The 24,505-nt window shown below is 42.3% G+C and overlaps 1 protein-coding gene across 3 annotated transcripts in view; it reads right to left on the bottom strand.

Moving 5' to 3' along the window:
- The window catches only part of LOC135198570 (T-cell activation inhibitor, mitochondrial-like), a 207,546-nt gene that overhangs the window by 100,351 nt on the left and 82,690 nt on the right, over positions 1-24,505 (bottom strand). For all 3 annotated transcript variants that reach the window (XM_064226286.1, XM_064226285.1, XM_064226283.1), the window contains exons 3-5: positions 9,991-10,216; positions 9,574-9,794; positions 7,698-7,789 (exon numbers count right to left, since the gene is read on the bottom strand). In XM_064226286.1, the coding sequence (XP_064082356.1) occupies positions 7,698-7,789; positions 9,574-9,794; positions 9,991-10,216 (539 nt within the window). The remainder of the gene's footprint in view (positions 1-7,697; positions 7,790-9,573; positions 9,795-9,990; positions 10,217-24,505) is intronic.

Genomic DNA, 24,505 nt, shown 5'->3' with positions numbered 1-24,505 from the left:
ACCAATGCCGGATAGCGAGGTGATGATTCTCTTAAGGCATGTGCCCAACAGGCGAAAGTCAATTGCCTTCTAGAGACCGAGGTCCCTGAAGGCAAAACATCTCATAGTTGTTGAATCTCAGCTAAGGAGAAACAACACTATGTACCGTTGAAGACGAAGGTAGATATTGAATGCAACCTACGTCTTCACAGACGCATCGAGAGAAGGATTCTCAAGATTCATAACCTGTGCTTACAAATGACTGAAAACGCTAACCGTTATTTCATTGCTGTCCGGTGAGAAGTCGTAGTTGCAATGAAAGCGGGGCGTTCTTCAGTAATGAAAACACAGGGGAAAGCCGCCTGAAGAACTGCTTCTCATGGGCTGAACATTTGGAAGTAGAGCTGTCAGGTCGGAGAGTAGGCGATGTCTTTTGACACATCTGTTAATTCGGGTTGAACAATGAACAATTGTACACCTACGAATATGAGATATTTTGAAGACAAACTCAGATGTCTGCAAAATCATTCGCATTATCGCAGTGCGATGCAGCGGGAGACTTGTACAGACTTCTGTTACCGTGCGGTAAACAGAAAGATGAAAGAGTCCAAGAGATATCTCTGTTGAAAATTCTCGCAATGTCGAAGGCGATGGAATCTATCGTCACAGCAGTAGATGGTCCTTCATTATTGCGAGAATCCCCGTTAATCAGAGACCTAAGTCCATGATTGTTGGGCAGAGATACGGTTCGGTAGTCAATCAAAGCAGGGGAGAGAGAGACATAACTGACCGTGCATCTCGGAGGCCCAGCTGATACTGAGCTGCTATCAGGCAGTTCAATACGCAGTAGCTGAGCCTGAGCTCTCGCTGACCTCCGTCATCCTGAGTTTAGCCAGGTAATCCATTATTCCACGAAGGAATGCGTTCGGCTAGAACCACCGAGCATAAAAGATATGCTCGAGCAATTATATTTAGGCGAAACGAATTTCGGTAAATATAAAAGTTGAAATGGTGTTGTCGTGACAAAACCATAAGTATATAAAATTGAAACTGAAAACTCCTGGGAGGTTGCAGGCAACCCCGAGTTGCAGTTCAATTAGAATACTTCTCGTCTAAGTCGCAATCTGTAGATTAACTAGGATATGCGCCTACCCCTTGGACAATTCAACTGCTTAGCAGAATCATGTCGCGAGGTTAATATACGTAGTATATTTGTAGGATTCTGAACAACGATCTCCATCCTAAATTCTTTCCTTCAAGAAAACAAAATAAGGACTGGAGATCGACCACCTTCGATCTCTATCAAAGAGAGTGAAGGAGAAGTCTTCCTCGAAGGAAAGCTTCAATGGTGAACAGAATACTAAGACGATAGTTCAAGCCAAACTGGATATTCCCGTCCATTCTTCTCTATTCCAGGTTGGTCGCCTACTGTGAGATAGTCTTCTTTCAGCAGCAGTCTTCTTCCCAATGCTAGAAATTCCAGGAATTCGAGCATAGGCGAGGTTCCCGATTATCGTGTAACATATCGGGGATTCTCGTCTCGCTCACTTTGGACCGTGGTCTCGCCTAAGTGTTTGGAGATCGTAAAAAACTCGAACACTCTGAATGCGCTAGAAATTCCGTAGAATTCTAAGCAGTCTGCGAAACCCCCACCGAATTCGTCAAACGATATCGGCTGGTTGTCCTCTCGATTCCCGTAGAAATCGAGAATGGGGCAGGATCCCTCCTCAACGACCGGGGCTTACGTCAGGTAGGACCCGAAGGTCCCCCCGGTAGCGCAGTCCCCAACGTGGGATCCTAAAGAGAAATCTCTGTAGGATCCCTCCCCTTTCCCTCGTAGCCGTAAGGAGAGAGGGAATGGGGAGGAATTGGATACTCGCTTGCCTTCCCAGTGGAACTAGCAGTTGGAGAAGAGTAGGAGCAGCCATCGCCGCAACTCAGAGTCTGGGAAAACGTATCGTCAGGAGAAAACGTTTTCCCCGAGGAGGGTTACGAACTCTCACTGTAGGTAAGGGTCTGCCGCCACTGTGAACGTCGTCTGGGTGAGCTGATCGACACCTGACAGGAGAGAGCCGATACCGTCCTCCGACTCATTCCAGTCCTCGTCGAGGTCGAAACCTCTCAGGAGGACCGAAGGAGTATTTAAATACGGTGTCCGAAGACACGTAGAAACGCCGCTGTCGCAGTAGTGGAGGTGGAAGTAGCTTGATCGACCAGCCAGAACTGAGAGAGCCTTCTTGTCCGGAGACGAGAGACTCTGGTTCAAGACAGAATCGGCAAGCTCCGATCGCGGCAGACCCACCGTCGGTTTGGGTTCCCTCTCGGGCCCCAAAACGACTCGAGCAGAGACGTGGGCTCTGCTGGTGGGAGCGGCAATCCTTCCCCGAGGTCGTTGCGCTGACGAATCAGCGCCATAACCTCGACAAAGTTCCTCTGGATCTCGGAAGTCATAGCCCCTCGAACAAGAGCATTCCGAGAACCTCCCCCTTAAGGAGGAGGAACTGCGATAGACCCCTCTCGGATTCCTCCTGCCACTTGCGTGTACGTCCTGGTCGGTCCGAAGATCGTACCTGGTACTTACGGCGTCATGACGGGATCGTGCGGGGTATGCCCCTCACGATCACCCCGCTGTGCCTCGCTCTTCCTGGTGCAAACCAAGGAAGTTGCAGGCACGGGAGAGGAAGACATGACGCTCCTCTTTCGCTCGCTGGCAGAACCAGCGGGCTTGGAGGGCTGCAGGCGATCGCCACTTTGCAGGCCTAGTCGAGCCGTTTCCCAGGGAAACGGCTGGACCGAGAACAGCGGCCCCGATCTCGTGTGCAGAGGAGCTGCTGCTGGTCCCCCTATCCGCCCGGTCCCTGTGGGAGCGGCGGTCAGGTGACCTGCTAGGCTCGCTGTCGCGGTGAGCGTCCTCTCGGCGCGTAGAGCCGCTGGTACCAGCCGAGGCTGGTACCGATGGCCGCGGGGACCCCTTCCTCGCCTCAGCGCGTGGCCGGTCGGAGACCGTCACGTCAGCCCGAGCAGCCGGCTGGTCGGCTGCGACGAGCGTCCCGCTGGCCTGGTCGGAGAGTCCGTCTGCCACGACTCTCGCCAGTCTTCTGCTCCGCGCTTCGGTCTTGACGGCAAGCGAGCTCGGGCGTCAAGACTTTGGCTGGACGGTCTGTCCACTCGGTACTTCTCGCTAACGAGAAGCCGAGGCGGATCCTGGTTTAGCGGCAGAACCGCTAGAGCCAGGCGAGGAAGTGCCAGCTGAAGCTGGTACTCCTCTGGTCCCCGTCTTCTTCTCCTTGGTAGAAGAAGAGACGGGCCCTGTCCCGAGGAGCAGGAGGACCAGCAGAAGAGCTCCCTGAATCGCCGGAGCGAGACGGGCCCTTAGAAGGTCCGAAGGAGCCTTCTTAGGGGGGAAAACCGGGTTACCAGCTGGTCGCTGCAAGAGCGGCCGCTGGCCTGGCGAGAGTCACCTGAGCGGCTCTCACCAGCCTTCTGCTCCGTGCCGCGTCTTGGCGCCGAGCGAACTCTGGCGCCGAAACTTGGCTGCACGGTCTCCCGAGGGAGAACGTACACTCGGGATCTCTCACGAACGAGAGACCGAGCCGGAACCTGGCGTAGCGGCATCGCCGCTAGCACCAGGCGAGGAAGTACCAGAGCTAACCGATTACTCCTCTGGTCCCCGTCTATCTCTTCCTACGGAAGGGGTGGGAGACGGGTGGCCCCGTCTCCCTGAAGGAGCAGGAGGACCAGCAGAAGGACCCCCCGTCCCACCGGGGTGGGACGGGCCCTTAGAAGTTCCCGAAGGAGACTTCTTAGGGGGGAAGGCAGCCTTCTTCTTCTTCGGCTTATGGCCTTAGAAGTCGAAGGGGAAGAGGCAGCAGCAGACGATGAAGACGAAGATGACAGCTTCCTCTTCTTCCTTCTTCCTCGTCAGCTCACGCAGGACAGTCGTCAGGTCCTCCATCCAGGCCGGAGCCGGGGCTATTGCCGAAGCAACACGGCCCGACTGCACCTGTCCGGAAGGACCTGGGACTGGGGAAGACACACCGTGGGCAGGACCAGCATGGACAGGCTCAGGAACCAGGAGCGACAGGAACAGCAACCAGCTCAGGAACAGCGGCAGCGGTAGACCCAGAAGGGACAGCCAAGCCAACAGCGGGAATCACATCAGCAGCGAGAATCACATCAGCGGCAGGTACGGCAGGCCCAGCGATCGCCTCGTAGAATCATCGGCAGCCAGCGGGAACCTGGGTACTGGCGGCCGGTCCAGGGGCGAGCTGCTGGAACAGCGGAAGTCTGGGGCAGGCAACACGAAGAAAACAGGCGGCGGCGGCAACCCCCCTTGGTACGGCGGCGGCCCTAGTAGCGGCAGACGGCGTCACCGACACAGCATGGGGAGTGTAGACCAGGCAGTGGGGGAGCAGCATAAGCGGCCGTGGTAGTAGTGGAGACCGCCCCAGACCTCGCTAGACGCTGCAGCAGCCCGTGGATGCTAGGCACGCCCTGCCGCCGCGGTGGTCCATACCTGTCCAAGGTCGTCTCCCACGGATGTAGCACCTGCGGTAGCATAGATAGATTAGTAAGAGGGGTTCCCTCACGCACGGGGGAAGACATGCCCCACCCCGAACGCAAGGAAGACCCCAAACACAAAATACAACGAGGAAGCTGAGCGGGGGGCAGGAAGGAAGACGAAGAATCGGATACCAATGGAGTCCCGCGGGAGAGCTTTCCGACGACTTCCTGGCAGACCTTCGCTTCCCCTACCCCGCACAGCAGTGAAAAGTAATATGAAAATGAAACAGAATACTGCCCTGCGATTCACTTCATAGAACTTAAAGGGGGAAAAGATCAATTCCCGGGCGGGTAAGAGCGGAAACTTGATCCAAATAATATGATGCTATCATAAAATATATATGAAAATGAAACAGAATACTGCACTTGCGATTTCACTTTCACAGAAAATAATCGTAAGGATCAATTCCCGGGTAAGAGCGAAAATTGATCCAAATTAAATTTTATGCAAATAAATAAATGAAAATGAAAAGAATACTGCAATTGCGAATCCACTTTCATTGCATTTATCATACAAATAAAAGGCTCGTGCCGAGCGCAATCACGTCTCGGTAACGAACGCACAGGGCAAAATATAATGAAAAAAGTACTTACATTTTTCAATTACACACTTTCGCCCAAAATACATGACTCGGCGCGAGCGCGCCCGCCCTCGGCACCGAGACATAATTCAAGGGTTCAATTCATGAAAAGAGAGGAAATCGCCGCATCTACGGCGATAGCTCCATGTTGGTTCATAATTAAGTAATGAAAATGAAAACAGTGTACTTACAGTTTCATTTTCAAGTCAAACAAACCATCAGTAGAAAACACAATATAAACAAAGCATACGACGATGAAGCGGGCAGAGAGCGATGACGAACACGTCCTTCACACCCGCGGCCGAAAGCAAAAGTGGTTTGTTTACCTCCCAGTCGCGCGGCGCGTGACTGTCGGACAAGCAGTTAACTACCGTTCTCCCCTTGTTCGAAGCTTACGACCGTTCCAGCTGCCACTAGCTACTTCCTATTGTTAAAGGACCGATGGTTTGTATTACGTATCGGAACAAACTCTTACGTGTCTCCTTCCTCCTGCTCTGGCAATGGAGACCAACAACGAGAAGAAGATGCAGGCTTATCCAACATGCCTTCCTTGCGCACATCAACTGCAGACCCAGCAGCCAAAGAACCTGAAGCGCCAGCAAACCTGTCCGGACTGGGGCCATGCGCCAATTCCTGCGATGAACAACCACAACACTAGGAACACGACTACAAACACTCACAATAGATGACTCGCGTATGTGTCCACGTACGCGTCAGTGTGACAGAGAAGCATCTCGAACTCTTGACGTAGAGCGAGAATTCCTCGGAGTCAAACCCCGAAGAGCATCAACGGGAGGGGGAGGTGAACACTGGCTGCACTACTTCTGCATTCACAACTTTCGATCTATTCACAGGCACCTTAAGATCCTTATGACGACAAAAAGACCCTGGTGCAGAAGAATCAGCAACATGCGCACATACGTGCAAGGTTGCAACACACTCGTGTCTCGAAGAAGAGGACAATGCAGCCACAGCAAATTGCACAGAGGACGAAACACTAACACTCTCGGGAACATATCGACGAAGAAAAGGCAAAGTCCTTAACCCTCCAGTGCTTGATACGCCAACACGGTTGAGATGGGGGTGATGGAGGAGAGGATGACAGCACTGATTCCTTACACATCCTCTTGGCAGAAGGTGGGGGAGGCGATGCAACACGCTTGCTCACAGCCTTCTCAGCCTACAAGGCAGCAAACCTACCTTCCAAAACAGAGTCCGATCTCTTAAGAACCACCTGACAAAGACTCAGAAGAATCCGCAAGAGAGGACAACACAGAAGGAAGAGGATATGTCTTGGATGGCAGCGATGACATCACGGGAGCAAACAATGATGACATGAGGAGCGAGGTAGCGCAGCAGCCCCAACCGACGATGCTGACGTAGCAAGGAGAGACGACACTGATGGAACTGGGAGTGACGTCATCGATGGAAGTGACGTCACCGATGGAACTGGGAGTGACTTCACCAGCGGTGCTGAGAGAGAAGTCAAGGCCTTCCCCTGACCCAAGCTAGTGGCAGGCCTCACTGGTGGAGCGATACAAAATGGCTGACCACTTGGGGGAGGCAAGCATCCATGAAATGCATCAGCAAACCCTCCAAGGAGGGTGAACCCCGTAGCCTAAGTGACGCCCAGAGCGCCGCCATTTTGGACGCCTCTGAACCTGAAATATAAGAAACTCATGAAATAGCCTCCTCCCTCGTGGGACGCAAATTAACTCCCGAGGAAGAGGAGGTGACATTACACATTAAATCAACCTGTGGGCCTCCCAATACTTACGACGACAAATCGATGGAAGAAAAGGAAGGAGACAAAGGCACAACAACTCTAGCATCATGGGGTGTCACTGCGGAAGAAAACGAAGCATCGGGGTGAGGCGATGAAAACCCTTCCCACGAAGAAAGGGTTGAAACCCTACGATGATCCTTCTTACTATAAAATAACTTCCACTGCACTCTAGGCCACGCATGACATTCCGTACAGGGATTCATTATGGTACAAACATTAGCATGACACCCACTGCATGTGGAGTGTGGGTCTGTAGCTGAAGAAGCCAGGAAACGAGAACACGGGAACTCTGAGTTCCCAGGCACATGCATTGGCGAGGCCAAGAAGAAGCAGAGGAAGCCATATTAACACAAGCACACACACACAATCAAAACAGCGAAAACGGGCAAACAATTGGGTAAAAGGCTGAAAAAGGGCAACTGTGACTCTCACCCAGGCGAAAAAGACTGAACACGGTAGCGCGGGTGAGTGGTCTTTGGCCAGTTTTCACCCAATATACGTACGCGTTGCCAGATCTCACAAGATACCATGCTTTTTCATCTCCGAATTTTAACCGGATCCAGCTAGGCGCTAGAAAATTATTCTATTGTTAAGACCGAAAGTTTGTTCACATATGAACAACCCTTATTTTAGTAATAATACTATAGAACAAAATCTGAACCATTTTAGTACTGAACAAATAAAAATTCCAATAAAATAAAATTTTAAAAAAGTAGAGAATCAATTCAGTAATATATTTCAGAACAAAATATTAAAGTACATACAGAAAAAAAATGACAAGCACTTACTTGCAGCCATTGGTTCCGAACTTCAGAGGTACTGAGAACTACACTACCTTCTAGGCTTACACCAGTCTCATTGCCAAAATGAAGACCACGACCTATTTAATACAAAACAATGTTAGTAAATACTATACTTACTCAAAAAATTAAATACTGTAAAATTTTTTAAATAACTTACAAAAATGTGGATCTTAAGTTTAGTTTTACTTCTGTTCATGGCTACAAAATAAGTCATAAGCCCTTTACACGACAGAATCAAGTCACTCCCATCAGGTAGTCCCACAATGTTAGAAGTACCACAGTTAAGTATCAGTAATCCTTCAATTATCCAGATTTATAGAGCCAAGGGTCTGTCAGATAATGGTGAGTAAAAAAATCTAGGGGTATTCAAGGGCAACTCCATACCGTTCCTCACTTAACCTTGTTAATACCACATAACTACAAACACTCAGTATGCTTATAAACAAAAACCATCAAACTATAAAATGAAAACATGCAAAAGACAATTCTCAACCTTTTTTTCACCATACCGTATTTGTAATAAAATATAAAAATCAACCTTTTTTCCCATAGTATTTGCAACATACTGCATAAATACTTAAAAAAATGCAACCCCTTCTTTTTCTTTCTATAGTATATGTGACACAGTTCAGCAGACAGATACCCTACCTGCGTTTACCCACAGCCTGCCATGGTTTTATGAGTCCATGTATTTTTATACTGTTATCAGTTCAGTTACCATATTGTATTACCATACACAAGATAAAAATGTGTAACCTATGTGTGAACTACAGACGTACTATTGGTTTTGCTCACATGTTCCATAAGGGTATGAACCAAGTCCCTAACTGAGCCACAGAATTCACAATTAATTAAAACTATCAATCAAATCTTGATTCCAGGTCAGCAATGGGAGCAGAAACATGGAAGATGGGTAAGGGTTCAGGTGGAATAGCAGGAGAACCGGGAATAAGTGACATAATTGGTACAGAAATTACAGGTAAACCCATACTACTAGCCGATTTCTGACTAACTGCAGTCTTATTGTCATTTTTAAGATGCCTTTCTTTTCCAATCTCTTTCTAACTTTGAAAGACTGAAAGATGAGAATTGACAATTTTCCATGACATGACAAAGTTACTGAACAAACTTGACCCCTGCAAGTAGAGCAAATAGTGTGCAAATCATACTTTGCTGGAGTTAATCTCATCTAATAACAAGTAGATGAGATTAACTAGCGTCTGACATCATCACAGTCAGTTACCAGTCAAAATCGGGAAAAGACAACCTAATTCTACTAAATTGTGAAATTACGGTCTGTTCAAGAAAAACCTTTCACTAGCTAATGCTGGTAGAACTAACAACCTTCATTGTCAGACAACAGAAGCAAATTGAAAGGGTTTGCCTAGTTATTCTTCTCACCCAAAATTGGGGCGGGGCTATTTACCTACACCAAAGCAAAAGAATCGCTACTGCGAATTTAAAATTTTAGCCGCCATGCTAGTTAGAAACTATAGCTATGTACGTAAGTAATTACTTGGTAAGTTACATATATAAAATCTACCATTTTGGTTACAAACAATTGTTTACAATCCAATTTCCTCCTTCCCCTACACCAGGAGCTAATGAAATTGGAAAACAATGTTTTAAACTGAGGAAAAATTTAATCAAGAACGAGTTTCTCCCACTCTACAGGCATTTCTCTCATCTCCAAAAATATAAAAATCACTACCTTATTAAATTTTTATCAGTCAGCCATTTAAACAAAGAAGTGATATGCCCTGGTAAGGAACCTATCTGTGTCCAAAATAAAAAGTATTTTTTTTTTAATTCTCTTGTCTGTGAAAAAAAGAATCTGGATATGAAGTGTGCAGTTTCTTACCTTGGAGAACATCCTTGATTTCTGGATGATGGACTGTTAAATTTGTTAACCCTTGGAGGCACCCTCTAAGGTGGGTTGTACTAAGATCACGTACCCAAGTGAGCCTTGCTAATTGGAGTTCTGTTACAAGCCGCTCCCTTAGCTTAACAATGTCCTCTCTAATGGGTTCACTTGCAGCCAGTCTTCTTTCTGCTTCGCCCATATTTTTGATGAGCCATGAACTTTCAAAATGAGACAACCATTAGCAATAAAACAATCTAAAACCTATTCAGTAAACATCATTCCATTAACATTGATGGCCTTAAACAACAAAATGTCACAACATCAATATACGTAAAGTCTACTGTAAAATACACATAAGTACATTATTAGTTCTCAAAAATGTTAATCCATAAAATTTAAATGTATAACCCTTACTATAAGTTTTCTTTCCTAGTTTTAGTGTAAAGTTCATCTTCAGGATTCAGGGTACCAGTAGCTTCATAAAAGGATGGATGCCAGTCAATTTTGCGATCTGGTTCCTTTCGTTTTTCAGGTAGGTTATCGATGTAGTTTGTTGGTAAATCAAATTCACTAAGAATACCATGTACAGTTGCCCTTGTTGAGGAATTGTTCAGCTGAAGTGCCACAGCATTAAGACGCCCTAAAAAGTAAAGGAAAAATAACAATTACGAAAATGCAATTTTTGTAAACTGCAACATTAAACAGACAATTACTATAATTTGCATTTAATAAAATATTTTACATGCTATAAATGGTTACATTTGTATAATAGCCAAACTGCAGCAGTATGCTTTGATTCAGAGTAGGCAACCATTCACACAATAACAAAAATACTTTCCGACGGTGTGTGTAGAACCTTTTTGCATCTCACCTCTGTGTTCCCCTTCTTTCTTAGTCATTTCTGTATCAATGATTACTGAAGACTGTTTGCCTTTCATTACAAATAATAGTATTGTTTATAAAAGTAAGCATTGCTTTTAAAAATTAAGTGGTCTTTTACATACCAATTGTATGCTCTTAGGGCATTTTTCTTCCCTTCCCATATTTTTCATATATCATACAATTTGTAAGAAAAAAATCCTATATATTACCCCTTGATGGATGAACGGATCCCTCACATGAGTAAAAATAACAGGTTTTGAGTGGTGGATCGATTACCTCCCAGTGAGTATCAATATTACACGCCATCGATTTGGCGAAATCGGGCAGGAAAGAGGTTCCATTACTTCAGTAGTCCATAAATTTACTAAAGGCAACTTTTAGACTGGCCCAGCTTGCCGATTCTAGGTGTCTCATGAGTTAGTTGTTACTTGACTTCAAGGGAGCATGTACTGCCTCTCTCTCTCTCTCACATGATGTCTTTTTATATATTTGCTCATAAATATACCCAGGGGTTGCTGTTGGTTTTCGTTCTTATCTTTTGTGATAGTATGTTCATTATCATTGAAATTTTGTAAAGAAAAGTGCAAAGAAATGTTAGAAAAAACATGTATAATCCCAAGTTAGTGCATCTTAGATCTCAGTAAATTTACATAAATATTTAATAACAAATAGTATTGTATAGAGGCAGCCCCCGGTTATCGGCGGACTCAGTTAATGGCGATCTGGTTTTGTGGCACTTGTCTAGTGCCATAATGGGCCAAGTTTCAGTTATCAGCGCCATAAGGTGGCGATAGTAGTGTTATGGCACCATACATAACACATCTGAGGCACCATTAACCGAAACTTGGCGCCATAGGTGCCATAAATGGCACCTATGGTGATTTTCGCTTATCAGCACCCTGCAGAGAATGGAACCCCTGCCGATAACCTGGGACTGCCAGTACAGTGGGGCATCGCTTAGTCACGGATCAGCAATCACGGAATCAGTCATTCACAGGTTTTTCTTGGACCACTTCTCATGCTATATCGCTGGTATGAATCGCAGCATCGCGGGACAAACGTGTTGTGTATGAGATGTTTATCGGTAAGCTAAGCCTCGGCCGTGGTTCGATAATCACCTACATGCATGAAATGACTCACATTTTGACATTAACTGACAATAAAGGTAATAAAACCATTCTCACCTTATATATTATTGGCATATCTTTATAATAAATAGCCTATTCAAGGTACAGGCGGTCCCCGGCTTACGACGGTTCCGGCTTACGACGTTCCGAGGTTACGACGCTTTTTCTTAAATATTCAATGGAAAATCCGTCCTGGGTTACGACGCTTGTTCCGAGGTTACGACGCTGACGCTTCCGACGCTCCGAGTTAACGACGCTTTTAAAAAACGCATGCTATGATAAAAATCCTTTATAGTTTAGCACAGTATATAATAAAAATATGTTTTTGGTTACATTACAACAAAAATTTTGAGGTTATGATAATTTTCGACACTTTTTTTTTTTTTCGTATTTTTTAAATTTTTTTAGTGACGCCGCATATGCAGAACTAGTTTGCGGGCGATTGAATACACTAGCTTGGGATGCGCAGTTTAAAACAGTCCAAAAGCGCAAATAATGAAAAAATCATTGCTTCTTTCCAGTACATAATTAAAAAAAACTAAGTTTCTGGTTAGATTACAACGCAAAATCCAAGGTTACGACGTTTTGTTATGCTTTTTAACGATACCTCATACGCAGAACTAGTTTTTGAGCGGAGGCGCATAAATTAATTAACGCTATTAAACTGTATGGTAAATTGACCGAACAATGACCTCGGACGGTCGAGGACGCTAAGCGTAACAATACCAAAGGACGCCACTTCAATCGCGTGTCTGCCTGAAGTTCAGTCGGTTGTGTGCTAAGACGTTGCTGATTTTCCTTGCCATTTTCGCAAATTTACAATGGCTCCTAAACGCCAATGTACTTCCTCCGATGATAGTTCATCCAAGAAGAGGAAGGTCATCACGATGGAGGTAAAATATGACGTGGTGAAGCGTTCGGAGAAGGGAGAAACTAACACCGAAATAGGCCGTTCTTTAGGCTTGAGCAGGACCACGGTGGTAACCATTGTGAAGGACAAGGAACGTATTCTGAAGCACGTTAAGGATGCTGCACCGATGAAGTCAACGGTGATAAACGAGAAGCAACGTAGCCAGAGCATTGTTGAAATGGAGAAATTGCTCATGATCTGGCTGGAGGACCAGAACCAGCGACGTGTTCCGGTGAGCTTAAGTGTGATCTAGGAGAAGGCTAGAGCGCTGCATGAGGCAGTAGTGAAAAAGTTTGGCGAAGGCAGTGCTGGTGGTGAATTTTCCGCGAGTAGAGGTTGGTTTAACCGTTTTAAGGCTCGTGCAAATTTGCATAATGTGAAGCTGCTAGTGCTGATAGCAAAGCAGCAGGTAGTTTTCCTGGTGGTTTGGCCGAGATAATTAAGGATGGTGGCTACACGGCTGACCAAGTCTTTAATGTGGATGAGACTGGATTATTTTGGAAAAGAATGCCAAATCGAACGTACCTTTCCAAGGAGGAGAAGTCAGCACCTGGCCATAAAGCTGGAAAGGAGCGACTGACTTTGCTGTTTGGGGCCAATGCAAGTGGCGATTTGAAACTGAAGCCCTTGCTGGTGTATTTGGCCGAGAATCCCAGGGCATTCAAGGGCATTTTCAAGAGTCAACTCCCTGTGATTTGGAAATCAAATAAAAAGGCTTGGGTTACCTTGATGGTCTTCGAAGATTGGTTCAATGACCATTTCGTGCCAGCAGTGGAACGGTATTTGACTTCGAAGGGTCTGCCTTTTAAGGCCCTCTTAGTCCTGGACAATGCCCCTGGTCACCCTTCAAATTTGAGCGACATGCACCCTAATGAGAAGGTGGTGTACCTCCCACCCAATACCACATCGCTGATACAGCCAATGGACCAGGGAGTAATAGCTAATTTCAAGGCTTACTACCTTAGAAGGACCATACGTTTTGCTTTGAGGGCCATAGAAGCTAACAAGGAGTTGACACTGAAGCAATTCTGGAAGGGCTACAACATTGCTGATGCAGTGAAAAATATTGCAAGTGCTTGGGACGAGGTGAAGACGAAAATGGGGCCTGGAAGAAACTGTGTCCACAGTTTGTGCACAGTTTTGAAGGCTTTGACCAGGCAGAAGACTTCGAGACTGTGACGAGGAAGATCGTAGGGCTAAGCAAGAGGCTGAAACTAGATCTTGAACCTGATGATGTAACAGAGCTGCTGGCATCCCATGGAGAGGAATTGTCTGCAGAGGACTTACTTGAACTTGAACAACAAATGATTGAGGAAGAGGAGGCGGCACCAGAGCCAAAACCCAGGTCATTAACTGTGAAAGGCTTGTCAGAGGGTTTTACTCATCTGGAGAGAGCCTTGGCTTCTTTTGAGGCAGAAGACCCTAACGTTGCCAGGTTTGACAAAATAAAACGTGGAATGTTAGACTTAGTAACTTTCTACAAGGAGACCCTGAAGGAGAAGCAGACGAAGAGAAGTGTGCAGTCCAGGCTTAACACTTTCTTTCACAAGTCTCCAGTACCACCACCTCTCACTCCTAGTCCTGGTAAGGAATTCTGAACTGTTTTACTAATTTATGTGTTTACATAGTGTACATATAAAATATGTTAATTTTTTAATGTAACAACTAAATGTAAGAGTAAATTGTAACTTCATTAATGTTCATCATTTGTAATTTTATTGCAGAAGTGGTGACAGTTCCAGATCCCCCTGTACTACCTGTGACAGTTCCAGATCTCCCTGTACTACCTGTGACAGTTCCAGATCCCCCTGTACCTGGACCCTCTGTAGCAGCCCGTTCACTACCTGTACGTGTACAATCAGGTAAGCAATTTCATTTTTCTCATTTTCATGTTGGAAATTGTTTACACCCTACATACATACGTACACTAACTTACATAGTGGTACAATGTGTTTGATGTTGCATAACCTTATTATATTTTTTTTTCATTTCAGACCCCTTTGATAGTGACAGCGACCCAGATGACCCTGAGCCTTTCCATGGTTTTGATGCCTCGCCCTATTCATCAGGTAAGGAATCCTTAATGAATTTGTATAAAATGTTTTATAAATTGCTAATAGAAATTTTATTAAAAGTGTACATATGCTACAGTTACATCCACCTTATATTTATGTACCCTATCATTCTTTCCAGATCTAGATGTTCCCTCATCAGTTGATACAAGTAGTATCACCTCTCCAGAGCCCAAATCAGTTGATACAAGTAGTATCACCTCTCCCAGTCCTTCAGGTAAAAGAATTCTTCATTTTTTATATTGTACATACGTATTACACACTACATATGTCAAACAGTAATAACATGTGCAGTAGTTATGTAATAAATAACATTATTTGAACAGATAATTATATATATCTGTAAATAGTATCCATGACCTGTGAGGTCATTGGCGAATTAGGAGCGTCCTACGTGACCAAGGCAAATCTAGATCACGCTATGCGATGCCTGCAGTAGCCTGCTTTAAGTTTGTTTGAAAACATCATCGTTTTGCATTTCTGTTAACTATTCATAACACCTTCCATGGGAAGCGGTTGACCTGTTAACCTGCGCCGGAAACTTGTAACTTCCGAGCCGGCAGACTACGTATGTTTTTTTATGTGAATCGCTGAGATAGCTAATGTTTCGCTATCAACGTGATGCTCTAATACTTCAGTTCATTTCTAGCGATAAAACGGAACGGTCTCACGACCAAACTGTCTCTCTTGTTATGGAGTTCAGAAATAAAGTTGTTCTACTATTATCAACTTATCCGTTTGAATCATCTCCTTTACTTTAAGAAAAACCACTCTACTAAGATATCACATAGGAGAAAGAAGGAACCAGAATGCTTACGAATGACAGTCGTAAGAAGAGACAACCAGTCTTTCGCAAAAGCGAAACGAACTACAGTTACAGTAGTAACTCTATCATTTTATATATTTTTTATCATTCCAGACTCCCAAGCACCTGCCCATCCCACTCCATAGCCCAGCCACCCACTCATCTACCATATGCCCATCCCAGTAAGCAAGCCAACCACAAGAATTTGGTAAGGACATTTTTTTTTATTAATGTTTTATTATTACATATGTAATAACCATGTTATGTATGTAACATACATACTATAATCATATGTATTACATTATCATTCCAGACTAGCATGACTTACATAAACCAGACCTCTACATAGCCTACATGTCTTCATTTTGCTGAAGGTAAGGAATTCTCAGTTGTGTTTGTTTGCATACGTACAATAAATTTTGTACACCTAAGTGGTTACATACTGTCCTTTAATATTAATTCTTCATTCCAGACTGCCCATCATCCTAGCCTGTTATCTGTGATAAAGCACACTGAAGTTAGGTTTGGAATGCATCCTTATCATGAATGCTCTACACCTCCACCTCCATCTCCCATAACCTAGGTAGCAGCTTTGAGACTCACTAAAAGTTGGTAAGTTATGTAAGGAATTTCTAAATTAAGTTTTATACTACATGTTATATGTGATATTAAACCACTGTATGGTGCATATTACTGTATGTAACTTACTCTGCATAGAGGACTTACTGACAAAATTATTTTTTGTATATTCCAGAGTCCCCTGAATGATGTAGGCTATGGGGCCACATAAGACTTTGTGCATCCAGGGTTACATAGAACGACAACTTTAAACTAAAAGTAAGGAATTAATTAACATACATTAACTCTTTTAGTACTCTTGATATATCTACAGTAATTAACATATTGCATTCACGACTTTCTGTAGTGTATATTTTGTACACTAATTTTGTTACTTTTTCCTTCCAGAACCAACATTTTTCACACAACTCCAGGTTGTTACTAACAAATTACAAGTGTCATCAAAGGATAACTACAAGTAGAAGCACCATTTTTGGATGGAAAAAACCCTTCAGGAAAGTATACGTATCAAATGTAACATGTAGTGTAACAAAGTATGAACAGTAAGGTTTTTACATACAGTAGTATTACATACGTACATAACTTTTTTTTACAGCAATTTCCAACCAAGTTTGATTATGTACATACATGTTATAAACCACTGTACGTATGGTTACTGTATTTAACTTACTAAACATACATACATGACTTAACTTTGATACTTTTTTGGTACATTCCAGAAAACCAGGACCCCCTTCCATGATGCAGGCTATGAGGCCACATAAAACTTTGTCCAGGGTTACTACTACATAACATAGCACGACAACAGTAAACTACTACAGTACTAAAGGTAAGGAATTATACATAGTAGTAATTAACATACATTAAGTAAGTTTTATACTAAAAAAAAAGTGACCAAGATCTCTCACATGGCATAAGTGATCAAGGTCCCTCATGGAATTAATACGTACACTCCCTGCTGAACAGGGGGTGTAGACCAATCATTTACAACATGCATACCAGTTGATATTAAACCACTGTATGGTGCATATTACTGTATGTAACTTACTATGCATAGAGTACTTACTGACAAAATTATTTTTTGTACATTCCAGAACTCCCTGAATGATGTAGGCTATGGGGCCACATAAGACTTTGTGCATCCAGGGTTACATAGAACAACAAATTTAAACTAAAAGTAAGGAATTAATTAACATACATTAACTAAGTTTTATACATGTTATATATGTGATATTAAACCACTGTATGGTGCATATTACTGTATGTAACTTACTATGCATAGAGTACTTACTGACATAATTATTTTTTGTACATTCCAGAACCCCCTGAATGATGTAGGCTATGGGGCCACATAAGACTTTGTGCATCCAGGGTTACATAGAACGACAAATTTAAACTAAAATTAAGGAATTAATTAACATACATTAACTAAGTTTTATACATGTTATATATGTGATATTAAACCACTGTATGGTGCATATTACTGTATGTAACTTACTATGCATAGAGTACTTACTGACATAATTATTTTTTGTACATTCCAGAACCCCCTGAATGATGTAGGCTATGGGGCCACACAAGACTTTGTGCATCCAGGGTTACATAGAACGACAAATTTAAACTAAAAGTAAGGAATTAATTCACATTCATTTACTTTTTTACTCTTGATATAACTCAAAGTAAGGAATTATAAACTAAAAGTAAGGAATTAATTAACATACATTAACTCTTTTACTCTTGATATCTATAATTTACATATTGCATTCAGGACTTTGTGTAGTATTTTGTACTAATTGTGTTATACTTTTACCTTCCAGAGCTACCAGACTGGGATTTTAGTGTACTCCAGGATGTACTACCAAAGGATTATAGTACTACAGTGTAATAGTGTATAGTGTATAATCTAACCTAGGGATTAAGTGTATTAGTGTACGTATATTAAAGTCAACTAAGGACTTGGTAATACTTCAAGATTGTGCTTTATAGTGTCACAAGAGTATAATAAAGAATATATACCTTCAAGAACCATCCTTTGGCATTGAAATAACCACACTACACATCATGCAATACTTGCATGTCACACAGGTAAGGTCTCTCTAACTTTTTCTTAGTTTAAGGCATATTTCCAAGTGTCGTTCCGGCTTACGACGATTTTCGGCTTACGACGCGCCTCAAGAACGGAACCCCCGTCGTAACCCGGGGACTGCCATATATGTATGACATTCATTGGTAAGCTAAACCTAGTTGCAGTCCAATAACCACCAACATACATGAACAGATTCACATTATGATATTAACTGACAATAAAGGTAATAAACCCATTCTCACCTTATATATTATAGGCATATCTCTGAATGTAGGTAAACAAAACCAGAATGCAAACGGTAGATCGCTATGTTCATATCATAATACTATAATATGGTAATAATACATGCAATGTGATTAGACACAATAAAACAACAGTTTTATTAAAATTATCATTATTCTCAATACACAACTATTATTCAACTTTTGCTAATGGATATCTGTCAATGTTACAACCTAATCAGGCAACAATCAGTCTCTCTCTCTCTCTCTCTCTCTCTCTCTCTCTCTCTCTCTCTCTCTCTCTCTCTCTCTCTCTCTCTTCTCTCTCTTCTCTCTCTATCTCTCTCTCTATCTCTCTCTCTCTCTCTCATCTCTCTCGCTCTCTCTAGAGAAACAGCTGATTGCTGACATCATCTGCCATAACTATCGAGTGTTTATCGAGTTGTGTTTAAGTTGTGTCTGGCAATGTTCAATGGTGGCTTCCAAAAGTAAAAATAAAATAGATATTTACTCATTCTTCATTAATGGAGATCTGAGGAAAGAATCCCAGTAAATAGAAGCTGCAGGTTATAGTCAAGGCTGAATAAAATGAATAACGGAGCACATGAGGTCTCTTCAGATGGACAAATAAGTCTCTGAGACATCGTAATTCTCTCTCTCGGCGACGAAGTGTAAACAAAATACACAAAACCACTTTTCACCTTATATATTATCGTCATATCTTCATACTAAAAAGGCTATTCGTGGAGTAATTTCATATCAGTGAAATCAACTTTTATCTATGCGAGGACAGCCAGCTGACAAAATGTACGTCCGTATATGAAAATCAAATTATGGTAGCATTCACAGCAAGAACATCTTTCGAAATTTTAATAGTACTAGTCATGGTAGTAATAGTGTTTGGAATATACGTAACATTAGTTTTCAATATAAAACATCATTGTTATTCTGGTAGTAATCAATAGTTTAGAATGATCATATGTACTCTGCATTGTTAGGGGTTTGTGGCAGCGATGAAACAAACAAAAAAATGTTTTCCTTTTAGGCTACGTGTTTAGGAGAAAAAGACTTGTAGAATCGGCTTTGCAACTTCGTTTATTTTGATACTGTTTTTAATGATACAATACAGGTACTATCCGACTTACAACCTACTCGACATACGACCACTCGTACTTACAACCTTACTTCAGACAGTTGACCATTGAGTTACTTGGCACTGCGCCATCTCATGAGAACTCTCATCACTCAGGCATGAGAACTCTCATCACTCAGGCAGCATCAGTTTGAGTTACCCTGCCCTATCTGCAGCATCATTTGGTATTAACTGTACTGTAGACTGAATTGCAAACCAATTTACGTAAGAATCGACTTCTAACATGCATGCAAGAACCTAACCCCATTGTAACTCAATGCCTGATTGTACGTAATATATGCTATTACATAAATGATTGAAATGTATTAGTAGAAGTACATTATGGTAAAAAGATTGAAATAATGATTGTACATTACATTACAGTACTAAGTAGGCACTTATATAGCAAAGGTTTGATATTATACCCTACCCAGTATGTTGGCCACTTTCTAAGGTTCGACTTACATCCATTCCGACTTGTAAGTAGGATAGTACCTGTAACTATCATTTGTACTACTAACACCATCTTCACATAACTAATGTACGGTTGCTAGTAGTATGATGCGCGGATCTGTTGAGTCCAGTGTTACTAATTTTGCATTTTTAATGCTAGCTTTCATTTTCTTGAGGTAATTAGCAAGAAAATTTTCAATCTAGCATCTGGCAGGAAAACTTGCATTTGTTTTCAAATACATCTAGCATACGTACTTTAACATCAAATCCTGATTCTTTTATGGGAAAGAAGCCTAAACGTAAGATGAAGGTTATTGCGTGAAATATATTAACATGTGTTGTGAAGAAGGGAAGATGTTTTGCTGCATGCTGTTGGTAGCATTATCTTTATTATTCATCCGACTGCACTGCAAAATCATCGCCATCTTTATCAACATAGATCGTTGGTGATTACCCATATGATTTACATAATTTTGATATTTCTCTTACCTCTCTCCCTCTCTTTTCTTATAAAAGGAAAGAGGCCCACGTGAGTACGTAATAGCACATGCATATGTAGGCTTCTAGCTGTAATCCATAGGCTACTGGGCTACATATGTACAGTAGTACATATAATACATATATTTTTTAGGCTAATGTTGTAATATAACTTTGAGGCTAATGTTGTAATATAACTTTGAAACTGTCTTGAATTTAGTTTAAGGTGATAATTGAAGACATATTTGGTGTCTGAACTAAAGTAGGCAGTTATAAACATTGGAATAGGGGTCTTGGGTGGGTTAACTACTAAAGTAGGCAGTTTTAAGCAATTTTTGAGGGGGTACCAGGATAACAAGGGTATTTACTTATCACAGGGGGTTCTGGGCCCTATCCCCTGTGATTATCGAGGCCCTACTGTACTCAGAATTTGTTACTTATTTTAGTTTTAGTCTGTTATGATATTGTGTGAGCTGTTGCAATTATAATTTTACAAAATACAAAACAAATTTTTATTAAAAAAACATGTATAACTTGGTAAAATTTATGATTGTCTTGTAAAAGAAGCCCCACTAGGAGTTGTAAATACAACTTAACATGGAAGGTGGGGAGAATTTAAAAAAAAAAAAAATTTCTTACACCACGTGCATTTGCATATCTTCAAGGTTTGCCTGGACTGGGGTGCTACATATGCTTTCTTTAGCCCGCCTCATGAAGGTTAACAGTCTGCAGCTAATATTTACCTGTATAACAAAGATGAAATATGCATTTTTCAAAAAGCACTTCACTACTGTCTTTCCAGACAACTAAAAATTCAGAATCAAGCTCACCAGCTAAGCAACTGACTTCCAATGTCCCATTATCAAAGGAAAAGGGTTATACGTATTAAGTTTTTTCTAAGTCTATAAGCTCTATGGGGTCTGGAGGGCCAATTACCTTGTAAAGTACTGTAGTACTGGAATTGAACCAAAAAAAGAACAAATTAATTTGTTATAAAAATCTGTATTTGTTTTGGCTCTAAAAATTCATCCTTTAATGACTGCCTGAGTAGCTATTTTGGCAGGATGAGACTTGCTGCTATTTAGACATGGACTTTTAGGAACTTGAAGCCATCATACAACTGAGTGGCCGGTTTTGGGAGTCCAGAAGTTCTGTAGACTAACAAGGCATAATGAAATGGGCTAGTACCTTATTAGTAACACTAAACTGCATTCCCAAAACTAAATCAACAGTGAACCAAAGCACTTAATTTTCATTACATATAGCAAAGAAGTAAATATTACCTCAATTGAGCTCACTGCAGGACAAATGAATAAGATCAGGAGGACAAATGAATAAGATAAGGAGGAAGATGACTCAAAATCATGATCATTCTTACCATTTGAGAGGGAGAATTAGAGCCAAATGAGAAAAAGTCAAAGGAGGTATGAGCCAGGGCCCAAAGCAAAAGTATAAAAAGGTATTTAGGACCTCAATGAAGTAAAATTGATAACAAAAAAATATGACAAATTTTTAAAGTAATTTGTATTTTTGCTAACTATACAAACCGGAGGTCCTTCACATAAGGAATTACTTTCAGAAAAGCTTGAATGGCCATTTAACTTTTGAACAAGGTGGTTAGGCAGTTAACTCTCGTGCGATTGGCGGGGTCCTGCCCGCCCGGATGTAAACATTCCAATTTGCCTTGCAGCCCTGGTTACAGATTGTGGAGTATCATGAGGTGGGCATAAAATTGTAAAGAACCTCAGGTTTGTAAAGTAAGGAAAAATATAAATTACTTTAAAAAGGTCCTTTGTTCCTGCACAATATGCAAACTATCAGTCCCTTACATAAGGAAGACTTACTTCTTGGAGGGAGGACTCTGAGTGAGTCTCTGAACGGACTCGAGTTAGCCCCTGGTCGATTAGCAAGGAAGAGTTCAGTGCCTTTGATATGTTGAACAGAGTGTAAGAACTGCATGTTCAACTGTCAGACTTCTGGGCCTTTTCGAATGAGTGGGAAAAATGCGACATCATTCGAAAAAGGGCTAGGATGAATCCATGAGTCAGAGACAACAAACATATACATAAATCTTCCAGAGTTTTTAGGACCAAATGATACTCGTTTAGACAAATGAAAGAAACTGCTTGCAAGCAACTGCCTACCCTCGATCTGTGGCTGAAACTTTCTCTGGGCGTTAACTGAAATGGAAGACTAGGCTAATAAACCCTTGTAGATACAAAAATATACTTTTTATTTCCCAAATTAGCTAACATTAAAATGGAACAAAATGAATACATTAAAGTGGAATTAAATGAATAAAGTCTGACCCCCAAAAAACCGTAAACTCTCATTTTCCTCTCCTGAAAACAGGTTTAAGTAAGTACCCCCTTAAATCTCACTGTTTCTGATTAACTACACCATTTTTAATAGTCAAAGAAGTCTTAGAGAGACCATTCCCTTATATGGTGCCATTGAACCCATCTGAAATAAAGAGACCATACTTATTATACCACTTCACACGTGAAAGCTAATCAAAATGAATGTGTACACACCACACTTCTCTTTCTCTTTTCACTTCAAATGTTAACTTTTTCAAAGTCTTATCTTACGTTACCTTATTCGATGGGCGTTCTCAAACCTCTTCCAGGTGTGTTCTGCACACTGTCACAAGTAATCAGAGTGTGTCCTCTCTTCTTTTCATTACCTATCATCAAGCCTATATCATATGCTACGAACACACATGCAGACACGCCCTACAGGGCACCTAGCAACCATGGGTGCCACATGTCTCAAGCATGTGACTTCAGAGGTGACACCGACCTCAGATTGCATTGGTCATCATTCCTGGCCGTTTTTCATTTCAGCATTCTTCAAGGAACCTAGCTCTTGTCACTAAGCGGCCTGTCTCTAACCCGAAAAAGTTGAGATTAACAATTCATTATCGCATTAGATATATTTTGGGATTGTTTCATTGTCAGGGTCCCCTTCCTAGAGAAACGGGTGGGATTGCTTCTATAAGTCTAAACATAGAGAACAGAATGGGTAGTCAATGTGACACTTACCTGCATCAGTTGCCAGTTCCAGCATGTGACAGCTCATTATCCTTCTTTCTACCCATAGAGTGTGAGTGAAGGATGATGAAGAAGGGAGAGGAGGAGAGGCCAGCCACTTACACATAGTACACTCTTTTTTTTCCATCACTTAATGCCTTAGGCAGGATGCAACCTGTCCTCTTGGAGGGACTGGGTAAGCTCTTGTTGAGCAGTCACCACAGGATCAAGGAAAAAGTGTCTTAGGACTTGTGGGCAATGTCCCGAAGGTCCAGTAGACCCCTGTATTCAAGGAGGATGGGTGCCGGAACCCCCACAAATAGCTAAAATCCGCAAATACTTAAACCCCCCATCTAAAAATGCTTAGAACTGCCTATTTTGATAATTTAAAAAAAAAATGCTTACACCCAAGTATTTTAATAGTTTTATCACAAAAAGTTTATTTTGTCATGAAAATATGAAAATACACTCATTTGTGAATATTTCTCAAGTGAAAACTACAGCAAATAGGTGAGTTTTCCGCAAATAATGGGTATATAAGGTCTATAAAAGAAACCTGTGAGGGTTTTGAGTTTTTGGAAGGAAGTCTGCCATTTGCTGAAAAGACAGCCCATTTTCCATGTGTACTACTGCAAAGGATTGTCTGATATCCAGCCATCTCCACTAGTGTGGCAAGAAAAGCCTCTTGCTTGCAAGAGATGCTGGATAGTCCCCAGCCGTGAAGACACAGACGATACTGCCTGATAGAACTGTTCCACACGAGGTTGACACAGGAGGTCATGTCTAAGACAAATCTCTCTCGGTGCCTTGGAAAGCAGAGCTAGAAGGTCTGGATATCAAAAGGCATGTGGCCACCTGGGTACCACCAAGGTCATTCTGAGATATGAGATGATCAACACTCGTAGGCATCGAGGCTGTCCCATGGGTGTTGTAAAGCATCCTCTGCAGCGGCCCATAGGTCGGTATGATGGGGTAGAATACCTAGAGCTTTCTGTTGTGCTGGGTGCAAACAGGTCAATTTAAGGGAGACCCCACAACTCAAACAGCCTTTCCATGAAGGGACCACCTGCTCCTACCACTTGATCCTAGAGACAGCTTGTCTGCTACTATGTTCCTCCTGTCTGGAATGTATCTGGCAGACAGCTTTACCGAG

The sequence above is a fragment of the Macrobrachium nipponense genome, chromosome 22 (assembly GCF_015104395.2).
Source record: "Macrobrachium nipponense isolate FS-2020 chromosome 22, ASM1510439v2, whole genome shotgun sequence".
Classification (NCBI taxonomy): Eukaryota; Metazoa; Arthropoda; class Malacostraca; order Decapoda; family Palaemonidae; genus Macrobrachium; species Macrobrachium nipponense.
The sequence above is the reverse complement of the archived record's forward strand: the minus strand, read 5'-3'. Positions and strand labels throughout refer to the sequence as shown.